This window comes from Asterias rubens, chromosome 20, assembly GCF_902459465.1.
Source record: "Asterias rubens chromosome 20, eAstRub1.3, whole genome shotgun sequence".
Taxonomy (NCBI): Eukaryota; Metazoa; Echinodermata; class Asteroidea; order Forcipulatida; family Asteriidae; genus Asterias; species Asterias rubens.
In genome coordinates, this window is record NC_047081.1 from 3562299 (window position 1) to 3576372 (window position 14074).

Genomic DNA, 14074 nt, shown 5'->3' on the forward strand with positions numbered 1-14074 from the left:
ATCCCACTTTGTTTGAATCAATATCTTTCTAAAAGAAAAAGTAGAATTTACTTAATACCAACCAAAAGGACCTACTTTGTAACTTCAGTTGTATAATTTTCATAGGTCAGGGCTCCAGATGTACACTGGACCACCAGCCTGGGGTCAGTGAACTTAGTATCGCCCCAGAGAAGTCATTACTGGACAAGTGCAGTAGTATTCTTGTGTTTTCAAATTGAATTGTTATATCTCACTGTGTTTTAGATAACAAAAACATTCCTGAACATTGACATTAATTTTGTGTTAAAACTAGTTTTAATCTTGGGCATACATGTACAAGAAGAGCCTCCACGATTTCTTTTTTTTTTTTTTTTTTTTTGGGGGGGGGGGATTCCAGCTTCCTGGCTTCTGAGATATAGGAGGGGTTTATGTAGAAACTTGTGTGTGAGAGATAAGTAAAGTGCCTGTGAATCATGACAAATGAGCAAGTATCACAAATTCAAGCCTTTAACCTATCATCTAAAAACAAACATGTAGGATCGGTCCTTCCTTTTTCTAGACACAGTATTTCTTCTACAAATTAACTTCAAAATGTTTCCCTACAAACTAGAAAGAACAAAACTGAGCACTTTAAATAAACAACTTGGTCCCCCCTTTTTCTAGACTGTATTTCTTTCACATATTAAGTTGATAATAGTCAAAATAAGCATTACTCCTCCCTTGTTCTAGATACAGTATTTCGTTCACAAATTAACTTAATAATGTTCCCTCGTAAACTAGAAAGTACAAAACTGAACACTTCCAGAATTGAGAAGCGAATCTCTCAAGATCTTTAGTGAATCTGACAGCTTTTAGCCGAGGGGTCCATCTGCCAGTTTCCCCGGTTCCCCTCCACCCCCATGACCCCCTTCATCCACCAGGGATTCTCTAAATGCGACCGGTGCAGCTGCAAATCACTGCCCGTTGTTTTCTTAGATTTGGGGGGAAATGTACAATTGAGCGATGGTAGAGTGCTCTGGAAGGCCACTTGGGGACAATACTGTGTATATTACCCACCAGTTATCGCTTCCCACAACATATTAATTTTTAATAAAACATCTACTTGGATTACATGGCGTCATGAAACATGAGATTTCCTCCAGGGTACTGTTAAGGGAAGTGGTGATGAAACACTAAGGCTGGACCACTTCTGTTGTCACTCAACTTGTTTTGAACTCCTTGTAGAGTTCCAGTTATCAACCAAAATCAATTTATACGGTGAACTTCTGACCTAACCTTTCCACCCCCACCCCTTTACAAAAAAAAATATTTTAAAGATAGATTTCTCACACATTCAACTGGATTTGTTCAATAAAGAATACACCCTATAAGATGACAATTTTAAAATCAAGATAGGAGATACATTTAACAATCTTGTTCCAAATGAACTGCCTTTATGTTGTTACTTACCATACATAGCTAATTAGACAACTAACAATTTACAAACAAACTATCCACCAGCTTGTGACAAAACAACCATAGACCAATCATGAAACAAGTAAAAGTTTTATATCAGCCAATCAACATTTCCGTACTAAAAATGTTGTAACCTTCATAAAGATATTGACCAATGAGGCAACCTGTACATTCTTTAATAAGCCAATCAACATCTCCGTACCAAAAATGTTGTAACCTTCAAAGACAGGTTAACCAATGACAGAGCTGCCAGCATTATTTGCATCTTTAAATCAGGGAGATTTTGTAAAACAATCTGGAAGATACTTAGAATTGTATTCAACATCACAGGGAATAAGTTTCCATAATCAGGGAATTTTTCAAATTTGTTTATCAGATCATGGAAAGATTGGTTTATTTTCAGGGAACTTTTTTTAGGAATCAGGGAGAGTTGCCAGCTCTGCAGTGCAATGATGGAACCTGTACATCTATTTTTAATAAGCCAATTATCATCACCGTACCATGAAATCTTCTCAAAACATATTAACCAATCAGACAACCTGTACATTTAACAACCAGCCAATCATCATCTCTGTACCACGAATGCTGTAACCATAAAAAACATATTAACCAATCAGAAAACCTGTACAATTAGCAGTCAGCCAATCAACTTACCCCTACTACTTCTCCTTGGTATTCACAGGAGCCTATGCTGGGTGCACATTCAGGGCAGCATCTGTTTGCTTCTATTCTTAGCCGCTCTCCCTGGCGATGAGAGAAAGACAAAAATAACAAACATTATTTATAGCATTCCTATAATATTTTTGCAAGAAAAAATATCTCAGGGTAAAGTGCCACATTGCTGTGAAAAGATATTTCATTCATCATCTCATTCAGTTCCAAAATAAGTTCCGAAATAACTTGATATTTTTGTGATTGAACATCTCGGCACATCTCAGAGAACCAACGCACAACTCAACACGGTATGGCCCCGACCAGGAATCGAACCGAGCCAACCGTGCCACCCTAGAGATATTAATAACAGGAAAAGTTTTGATCCAAGACTACCTAATAGACTGACCTCTCAACAAACTCTAAACCCAACAGGGTGTGAAAACCAATTGTAGTGGATTATCCCATGAGATCAGATTGTATTGAAGGATTGGAAGGGCACAGAAGATTAAGTTACTGAAGTCCGAGACCCTCCTTTGGGCAAGTTGATGACAGTTTATGATTGATCGCTACTCTCTGTAGATGCTAAATTAGTCTGGATGATGGATGGTGTTGAGGGGGACAGAGTGAAGTTACAACCCTTTGACTATCACCTTAAAGGCAGTGGACACTATTGGTAATTGTCAAAGACTAACCTTCACAGTTAGTGTATCTCAACATATGCATAAAATAACTAACCTGTGAAAATTTGAGCTCAATTGGTCATCGAAGTTGCGAGATAATAATGAAAGGAAAAAACCTTGTCAGATGAAGTTGTGTGTGTTTAGATGGTTGATTTTGAGACCTCAAGTTCTAAATCTGAGGTCTCAAAATCAAATTCGTGGAAAATTACTTCTTACTCGAAAACTATGGCACTTCAGCGGGAGCCTTTTTCTCACAATGTTTTATACCATCAACAGTTGACCATCAACCTCTCCCCATAACTCGTCACCAAGAATTGTTATGCTAATAATCATTTTGAGTAGTTACCAATAGTGTCCAATAGTAGTTACCAATAGTGTAACTGACCCACTGGCATGTTGGTCTTGAACGTTCCCACAGAATGTTGGATTCCAATGGGTGAGAGCAAAATTATTCCAAGCTTTTTAAGCAATCGCACAACATCGATACACAGTATTGTCCAAAGGTCCACACTTCGTGTATCACAACTTATATATAAAGTAACAAACCTGTGAAAATTTAAGCTCAATCGGTCATCAGAGTCGGGAGAAAAAACGTGAAAACCCACCCTTGTTTCTGCACGTTTCGCCGTGTCATGACATGTGTTTAAAATAAATCCGTTAGTCTCGTTGTTGAGAATCGTTAATTGTTTCTCAAACAGTAAAGCATTTCATGGAATAATATTTCTAAGGAAGTCTTTCACCATTACCATCTGTAAGCCCTGTACGTTATTTGTAAACCTGTGAATTTTTGTTCTGTTCAGAAAGTGTCCAATGGCTTTAAAGGCAAAGTATGCCTTTGGTAATTACACATTTGAAATTTACATGGAAAAGGGCACTGCAGTTGTTGATAATGTATAGACGATGTGACCTATGTTTACATTCAAACCGCCCTCTGTTGAAAAAACACTATATACGTCATTTTTTCGCCGGGCAAAAAGACACGTAGTCATGGTAAGATTGCATACACTTTCTAGCTGGCTGCCAAAACACAAAGGTTTTGCCCGGCGGTATGCGCACGAATCATGGTTTTCGTTTGACGTCAGAGGTCACATCGTCTATACAATTTTGAGAAGCAATTCCCTTCAAAGGAATGTGACTTAAGAGAAAGTAATTCAAAAAAAATTCAAAATCTCAAATTTTTAACACAGACATTGAATGATTTTGAGCATGAGCATGGGGAGTACTTTGGTAAAAAATTAAATAGATGGATTGCACGGGACATATCGTCCACTATATTTAATGAACAACTATAGAAAAAGTGCCCGTCTGTACGCGTGCGCAGGGCTCTAAGCCAATGATAAACTTTCATGCGTGCACATTTCATCAACGATGGTGGCCAGTGCAAGGGGTCTATTTACTCTATTACCATGCTTAATATAAAGATAGTGGGATACAGTGTGATATGGTACAGGTAGTCTAGGTTGTCTAGTTGGTAAGACACTGCTCTAGAACTGCAAGGGTCGTGGGGTCGAATCCCACCCGAGTAACATGCCTGTGATATTCTTTTCACAGGACTCGGGGAAAGTACTGAGTATACAGTGCTAACACACATCAGCGCATGGGTAAAAAAAAATAAAAATTAATAGTCTAGGGACTAGATCAATTACATTATCAAATTATCATTGCATATATATTAGATTTGTTAGCCTTGTGTAATGGTTAGTGTGAGTTACACCAGGGGGACCTGACTGATTTGGAGAGGGGATTGATTTATGATTGGAATTGTGGTTAAGGGGTCAATATCCATCCTGTGGTAACGAGCTAGTAGAAATAACGATTGAATTACTATAATAAAGCCAAGTTCCCATTGGGCTTGTTCTTACGCGACCACAGTGAAAGTTAACCCTGCATTCCCATCTGAACTCATATTCTGCATTGATTGCATCGCGTCTTACAGCATCATGGTCTCACCACATTTACAGGGCGAAGCTGGGCCCAATTTCATAAAGCCTATAGGCACAAAAATTTGCTTAGCATGAAATGTCTTCCTCGATAAAAAAAAAAACAAGAATACCAACCAAACTTAAATTTGTTGCATATTGCTTGTAACTGGCATTAATCTTGAAAATCATGTGGAAATTTGGTTGGTAATCATGTTTTTATTTATTTTTTTTATGCTAAGCAAATTTTTGTGCTTGCAGGCTTTATGAAATTTGGCCCTGTTCCCATTGACCTTTTATCGGCCATGTTATGTTACCATGGCTGCGGGACCTCTTTGGTTAGTTTTACATCACGGTCGTAGTAAGTTGACAGGGAGGTCAGTTTACCATGCGTCGTCCCCGTTGGAGTTAATTTTGTCATTAAACAGAAAAGTTGTGGCACTTTTGCTTAAAAAGGGCCAATGGGTTTAGATCAATATGCAACTATAGTCACTGTAAACAAATTATACCCCAATGTGGGTATATATAATGTGGGTGTATATATATAACTCTATACAGTATATACACCTCTGTGGGGCTATATGCTGACCCCAATTGGAACTCTAATAATCAAATCAGGATATAAATTTCTGAAAATTTAGAAAACCATCAAGTGAAATTTATTTGCACCTAGTTTTAAACAACCTACCCCTCATTTCGTTTTAAGAGGTGAAAGACCTACAACTAACGTACACAAAAAAAAAACCCAAAAAACCCAAGAACTTCTTAAATTGAATCGCCCTTCAAGGAATTTTCCAGCCTGAGTATGCCATAGATATTCTTAGGTGAGCGGCAAAATGACAAAGCAAACACTATCAAGTTGATTGAAGTTATAGCACACAATTCCTTTGGTTACACCATTTGACTGGAAGGTGTTTGGATAGGTAAGGATATCATGAAACATAGGGCAATGCATGGAGGAAGTGGGGTGTGAGGGGTTTTTGACCTTGGGTCCTTTTTTATGAGATATGGAGCAATTCAGAATGATCAGTGTTTAAAAATTCTGTCTTTTTTTTTCTACATTTCATCAGGGGCCTAGTTTCATAGCGCTGCTTAAGCACAAAATATTGCTAAGCATTACAAATATTGCTAATCATTACACAATAACCCCCTACCAAAATAACATCACACCGATTTGTATCCTGCTTAAATTTGCTTAGCAAAATGTTGTTAGACAAAATCGTTTGCTTTAAAGCAGCCCTATAAAACTGGGGCCATCAGAAAAAAATTAACATTTACAAGCATTGTTTGAAACTGACCCAAACAATAACTTGGGGGCTGCAAACCAAATCCACATAATGCAAGGCTCCTGTCTGACTTGGGAATCAAACCAAGGTCCACTGAGGTGAAATTAAGCTTAGAAAAATAACTTGGCTCTAGCTTAGGTCTCTCTTGTAAAAGAAGTTTTTACAGAAGTTATGGAAGTGTCATGGCCGAGCAGTTAAGAGCACCAAATTCAAACTCTGGTGTGTGGGTTCAAATCCCCAGCCGTGACACTTGTGTCCTTAAGCAAGACACTTTACCATTGCTTCGACCTTCGGATGGGACGTAATTGTGTAACGCATGTAAAAGAACCCAGTCCACTTATCGAAAAAAGAAGGGGTTCGCCCTGGAGTTCCTGGTTGTGGCTGCTTCATGCGCCTTAGCACCTTGTAAACCCTTAAAAGTGCTACATAATTGGGTCTCAGAATTCATCACTGCAATAACCTATCCTTCTGAAAGTTTGTATATACTCAGCGCCTTGAGTACCTTGTTTGGTAGATACGTGCGCTAAATAAGACTTCGATATTATTATTATTATTACAGTTAACAGTCCCTTTTCACGATACTATTCATAATGCTACATGACTAGATACTAGTCATCCACCCCCCCAAAAACTCCTTGCAACTACACAGACTATCTGAAGCCCATCTGATGTCATTTGACCCTCATACCAGATTACGCAGGGAACAAAGTTCTGCCCTCCTCATCCCCCCTGGCTGTTGTTGCCTTGTGAAGTAAATGTTCTCCTGGTGCACTTGTCCAGTCAATTACTGACCAGTCAAGTCCAATAAGTATTGGGCAGGGTATGATTTGGAACAGTGTGTCCCCCCAGAGGCACCCGTTACAATACCGGGCTGGCTAGAGGGAGGCTAAATTGGTCTAGGTTTCGTGTCTCGTAACTGGACAGTAGGTGGCCCTCTGCGTGGCCTGAGAAATATGAGATTTTTACCCCAGGTTAACAGGTGAAGTTTGGATTGAGCATTGTTGTTGTTGTAAGAATAGTTGTGGGCCTCCTTTTGGGACCAGTGTAATTGTTGAACTGGTAGGGGATCTCGTTGGGGCATGCTCAGGTTGGTGAGTGAAGATAGCGGGAACGATTTCGCTCAGCATTTTTGCATAGCATATATTTGGACTGAACACATTCTTGCAGACTGAAACCTGGGCCCAATTTCATGGCTCTGCTTACCGCCGAATTCTGCGCTTACGATCACGCTTCCCCGTTTACATGCAAGCGCCGAATTTCTGCGCTAGCCTTATAAGCGCAAAATGCCTGGTAAAGTGGAGTACGCACGCGCAGAAGCCAAAAATCGCCGCTAACCCGTGAAATACGCTTGCTGTAAGCACAGAATTTCCTGCTACCGTAAGCGCCGATTCTGTGCTTACAGTAAGCAGAGCCATGAAATTGGGCCCTGCTGTTGAGTAGCGAATGGTGATTTTTTTTAGTAGCTACGTACATTTTGTGTGGCATTTTTCTATGATATAGGCCTACACATTGGAAATCGTTAGCTAGGTTACAAACAAAGCATAAGTGTAGCCTACATGTATCCTTAGAAATAAGTTATGATTAAATTTACAAGTACGCATTGCTGTTTATTATTTTATTCATTGAATTATTTAGACAGGGTAGCCTTATCAGTATTACAACTGCTAACCCAAAGCTTTTTCAAACACAATATCAACCACTACCATTGCAGGTACCAAGTTATACCCCTGGGTGAAGAGAAGCAACTATAGTAAAGAATCTTGCTCAAAGACAAAAGTGCCATGACCGGGATTCGAACCCACACTCCGATGACTTAACCCAAAGAACTTGAATTCAATGCTCTAAGACCCTCAACCATGGCATCCTACTATACAGAAATGACAACCAACTAGCGCCGTGACAGTTCATGGAAATACTTTGTTCATGGCAATACTTTGTAATGTACTTTGTTTCCGCAGATGACTCGCGTGGCTTGACTCTTCTTTATGGTAAGAACAAAATGTGCACATGAATCCCATCCCCACACCCTAACCTTGTGTCTTAGGCCTTGATGACAGATCTCCACAAACACCAACAGCTGCATTGGGGTCCGCTATTTACTGTAAGATCAAACTTGGATTTCTTAGGATCACGCTGGAACAATCGACTGTTTACGCCTGAATTTGACATCGGACATCTCTCCATGTATATATAAACAATCATCCCTCTATGCTCTACATTGTGTATACGACTAAAGGCGAGTATCAAGTCAATGGACCCTTTCCATGAAATATGCTAATAACATTCACGCATGCGTACAGACCCTGTTGGTTGGCAAACGCCATAGAGTTGTGCACTAAGCAGACGCGCAATCGTGTCTGCGTCACGCACCCATTAGCCGTGTACAAAACAGCGCGATGTTCCCTCATTTTGCCAACCAAAACGTTAGTGCGCACGCGCTACGTGCAATTTACATATTTCATGGGAAGGGTCTATTAAAACTTTCTGCATTTTGTTTTACTGTTAAATTTAAAGGCAGTGGACACTATTGGTAATTACTCAAAATAATTATTAGCATAAAACCTTACTTGGTGACGAGTAATGGGGAGAGGTTGATGGTATAAAACATTGTGGGAAACGGCTCCCTCTGAAGTGCCATAGTTTTCGAGAAAGAAGTAATTTTCCACGAATTTGATTTCGAGGCCTCAAGTTTAGAATTTGAGGTCTCGAAATCAACCATCTAAAAGCACACAACTTCGTGTGACAAGGGTGTATTTTCTTTCATTATTATCTCGCAACTTCGATGACCGATTGAGCTCAAATTTCACAGGTTTGTTATTTTATGCATATGTTGAGATACACCAAGTGAGAAGACTGGTCTTTGACAATTACCAATAGTGTCGACTGTCTTTAAATAACTTTTGTGCATGATTCTTTGTTCGGATAAGACCATGGCCAAATTTCACGGCTTTGCTTTCCAAAGAAACCTTTGATCGAGGGACCCTGTAACATACATAATTCTATTGGCTACAGCAAGGCGTAAGAGCAAAATTCCACAGTAAGCAGTGCCATGAAATTAAGCCCTGGTATAACACCTCATTATCTTAAAAAAAAAGTAGTAAGTAGGGTGGGGTTTTTTTTTTTCAGAAGTCAAATAGCACTGACTATAATATTTTCTGCATGTTTCTTTTACATAGGCTTAAGTTTAATTAAATTAAACAATAAACAAGTAGTTGACTTGCAGGTACAACCAGAGGCCTATATATTTAACTTTTGGGAGAAAAGCAAAAACCTGAAATAGTCTCAACGTTACCTACAGTATTCTTTGCTCATTTTCAGGAAAAGGGCAGAGAATACCACAAGCTGTTCCTCACGTTGAGACTACACCGCTTCTCCCAATAGGGTATTTATTATACATGGTCGAACACGCAAGTCTACTAGTATAGTTTTTTTCTTATGACTCCCACAGTGGGAGTCCACCGTGCAAGCTTCAAAAATCACTTAGCAAAGATTACAATCCACAACTTCAAGTGCTTCAAATTTACTTGAATCAACAAACTACACCACCATGCAAAAAGATAACAAATACAAACAAATTTAAGTCAACAGAAAATAACCTCCAACGACCCAATTCAGGAAAGCAATGTCAACGAGCCAAACCCCACTCCCTACCAGTAGCTATTACGATCCCACTGGGGGCTAACCACAGCGTTTAAGAAGGGGGCATTAATGACAGCCGGTGCCCAACCCACAGCAATTAGGACGCACCGTCCAAAGGTGGCTGGAAACCAATTGCAACAAATGTGCCGCTGGTATGGTAATGGATCCCGGGAGCTGGTGGAAGGGTAGGCGCTAGAGAGAGATGTTACTGCGCCTCGGGGGTCGCTGTTGGATATTGACACAGCGTAATGTGACAGTGAAAATTGGATTACATGTTTTGGCCAATCTTACATTCTTTGCTGACAAGACAATATTTCTATCCGCCAAGGGAGCATTTTTAAAGATGTAATGTTGAAGGTTTTCATTTATTGATCCGTTTCCGCTAATAATTGTTTATAATTGCTTCTTTCCTTGAAGAAAGACAACATGGAAATTACGCCATTCAATGTTCTTCTTGATTTTCAAAACATGATAGTTTAAGTCATACTTTGATGAGAAATGTCAACCCGGGGCATAGTCAACCACAGTGTCATCTTGATAGAAAAAGCGGGCATAGCTATTTCCATGACTCCATTTTTAACCAGATTGGAGGATTCTATATATAATGAGGTAGATAGTATAAGCTATTTGAAGAAAGTATGACACATTTTATAAAAGGAAAATAACCCAAATTGCTAGTTAACTTACCCCAACGAAATCACACTTGGGATCTTGGCATTGTTTTGGCTCACACACCACCAAGTCACCTAAACAGAAACATGTTGTACAAGGATCCGCTTCCCATACCGAGTTATTCTGAAGACATAACACAAGAAAAGAAAAATACAATCAATATTTGCAGGATGTTTTTCTTCCTCTTATTACTCATCAAACATTCTTATCAATATTTAGAAACAAGCACTTATCAAAGTAGGTTCTCTGGGAGAAAATGGCTTACATTATGGCTTTAAAGCCGTTCACAGATTTGCATATGATTTACAGGGTTTACAGAAGGTAATGGTGAAAGACTTCTCTTGAAATATTATTCCATGAAATGCTTTACTTTTTGAGAAAACAGAAAAACAATTTAAATTCTCGTTAACGAGAATTACGGATTTATTTTAAACACATGTCATGACACGGCGAAACGCGCGGAAACAAAGGTGGGTTTTTCCGTTGTTTTCTCCCGACACCGATGACCGATTGAGCCTAAATTTTCACAGGTTTATTATTTGATATAGAAGTTGTGGTACACAAAGTGTGGGCCTTGGACAATACTGTTTACCGAAAGGGTCCAATGGCTTTAAAGCAATTTAAAAAAATTATTTTTACAATTTTCAGGAAAAAATATATCTGACAGTGAATTAAAAGTTAAGACAAGTAATCTGCAAGCACAAATTACTTTGTGGTTTTGACATAAACGCTTGAAGCAAAAAAATCACATGTCAGACCTTATCATTACCTATTTTTAAAAACATTTTATTTATTTATTTATTTCATGCAAGTTTGCCCCAAACCAAGGCTTAAAGCCACTATTGGGTAGGGGCTACAAGAAGAAACACATTCAAAATTAAAATAACTTGGGGGAGCTGAAGGTAGGAATTGATATTCCTCTTAAAACAGTATAGATTGTAGGATGCAGGGAAACTTGCACAAGGCGAGGAGTCTCAAAGAGATGCAGTATGTGAAATAAAGATGTTGGAATGGCTCTTTGTTCTTCATCTCACCGAAGAAAAGTGTATGGGGTGAGAAGAAGCATGCGAAAGTCTGGTTCCATGCTAAAACACCTTAATAGGGGGAACTAGGTCGGACACACTGGTGCCACATTCACCATTGAAATATCTACAGAAAAGACAGAAGCTGGCTACAGACTAGACCTACGATGGGAAAGAGGTTGTAATATTGATCCCATCCCTTTCACCAGTAAGATTAACAAAACGCTTCTGCACTCTATCTCCTAAAGGTAAATGAACCATTCACAATATTTCCCAGTTAAAATGGTTCATGGTTGGGAAGGGAGGGGGGGGGGTTCAACTGCAAGTGAGCTCTGTCATAATTGGTCACCTGCAACATTCTATTCACAACAATCAATCACTACAACTACATCTGCACAAGTATCCAAAGAGGTGCCCTGAAGGTTATCAGTTCACACTATTGTACATTTTCACCAGCTGAGACATTTAGAACTCCCAACCCCAGCCTCCCATCCCCTTATGACCCCACCCCCCTTCCAACTCACACACAGAAGCAAATTGTAGATGGGTATCGCACTGACTACAAACAGAGGAAAGATCTGTATTCCTTACGCTAGGGAGTGGAGTACCCTAGGCTTAGCGGGAGGCCCCAACAAGCTTATCAACGGCCAAACAACTGCATTGAACCTGATAGAGTTGGACAGCTTTTGCTGTAAATTGCCGGCCATTGTTGAGTGGTTTTCTCCTGAGGGTATCCGGCATACAGAGTCGAGGAAGTTTCTTAATTCCGAACCTGAGGTGGTGTTATACCCTTCATTAGCATTAGCTAAGATTATAAAAGGTAACGTCAGGACAGTTTTACATCTGAGAGTTTGATCCCTTATCTTGCGCTGAACCCCTTCTTTAAAAAAGCTTCAGTTATTATTGAGCGGTTCCCCTAAAGGCAAGGGAATGCCCTAGAGTAGAGCTAATTGTTGCTGTTAATAATGGTCCACAGAGCAGAGGAATCTAAGGTTTATACCAACACCATGGTGTATTTTTAGGCTTTAACTTATTTGACCCTTAACACTGGACCACCAGATAAAAGCGGGTGTGCATAACAGTGTGCATAACACTGGTAAGAGTGAAAATACAAACATTCACAGATTGACACACAACGTACAATGTATAAAGATGGTCATGGCGGGAAACTCCCCTTCAAATTTTTGTTCTTGAAATGCAATAAAAAAAAAATATCTCGGGAGACCAAGATTTAATGTTTGAAAAATGTGAAAACATTTAAGTTTTTTTTTTTCCCCCACACTTTTTTTCTTGTGACCCCAATGACCGATTGATCTGAAACTTACACAAATCAAGGGTGTTTACTTGTCTTTAACAATTACCAATGTGCGAGTGACACATGTGGTGCTCTAATTAAAGAAATCCAAAACAAGTGAAAGTTCTCTCCAAATGATACTGCTGGATAGTTCACTGTTGAAACTATCTAATCTGAAACATGGAATAGTGATGAAAATTGGCAGACAAAAGCGACAAGATCGCAGCGAAGTCACTAATAAAATTTAAACCCTGTTTTCAACAGAGGGCGCTGCTTATTGGGAAAAAAATGAAATCATGTCAAATCATAAAAAGTAAGTGAAAAAAAATTAATTCCAAAATTAATGGTCCCAGGGACTGAATAAGCGAACAAAAATAGAGTCACTTCCTAGCCAGACAGACATTGGCCATGACTAAAAGTCGGCCATGACTAAAAGGCTGCTTCAAGCCAAGACGGTTACATTATATCAGACGATACTTCACAACTAATTTGGATTCACCCTTTGACCTGTCTGGATGATTGCACTACTCCCAGGGGGTGTAGTTAGATGATTGGGGGGGGGGGGGCTTGGGGAGGGATGGCCATACCAGGAAACACTGTGGAAGTCTCACAAAATATGCAAACACTTTTGGGACCACTTTGGTCCCACGTACATTGTTTTAACGCGTGAAGGAAACAAACTTGCGTACTCGTAGTCTTTCATTGTACCCATTGCTCAAATGGCTTGCAAGACTTACACAGTCTACTATGTAAGGTTTCAAATCCATTTAATAGATGTACAAGCCGCTAACACACATAGGATTCTAACTACTGCCTCTAGCCACCGGGCTAGTGATAAGACGTCTGCGCAAGCATTGCAAAGGTAGTAGGTTCGAATCCCCCCCAAGTGCGAGATGTAACAATATTTTAAATTGTAGCCAATGGAAGCTTTTAATAACATCTCCAAGCATTGGATAACTTGTACATTTAATAATTGTTAGTTTCCACTCATGTACATTTTAAACGAAGACATTTTTGTGTAAATTTGCACTTTCAATATTATAAATTTGTGTCCAAAAGTGCAACTATTTAAAACACAAAAAAGAAAATTAAAAAAATTATGCAATTCGCCAGACACACAAAGCCTGAAGGCCACTTCAAGGTTTGCGCCACAATTTTTGTTCTTCCAGGGGCCGTTGCCACCTACTCCAAGGGCTGAAACAGGGTTACCCCTCTTACAGTCCATACGGATATAGGCTTGGGTATCATCAATCAGAAGCCTGGCTGGTAGAAAGTACCACCTCCCCAACTTTATGTAGCATGTGTCACGACTGGGATTCGAACCCACACTCTGCTGATCGAACACCAGAGCTGGAATCCGGTGCTCTTAACCGCTAGGCCACGACACGCCACACATGAGAAGTTCTTTGACTAAATTGGGAAAACATGAATGGGCAACATGACAGAGTCCGAAGTCATTCAGGAACAGTCTGGC

At 39.5% G+C, this 14074-nt stretch overlaps 1 protein-coding gene across 1 annotated transcript in view; it reads right to left on the bottom strand.

Annotated features, from left to right (window-relative positions):
* Positions 1-12013, bottom strand: part of LOC117303954 (extracellular matrix protein FRAS1-like) — a 90179-nt gene extending 78166 nt beyond the window's left edge. The window contains exons 1-3 of the mRNA XM_033788423.1: positions 11915-12013; positions 10300-10407; positions 2089-2178 (exon numbers count right to left, since the gene is read on the bottom strand). Of these exons, the coding sequence (XP_033644314.1) occupies positions 2089-2178; positions 10300-10407; positions 11915-12013 (297 nt within the window). The remainder of the gene's footprint in view (positions 1-2088; positions 2179-10299; positions 10408-11914) is intronic.
* Between the last annotated feature and the right edge of the window lie 2061 nt (positions 12014-14074).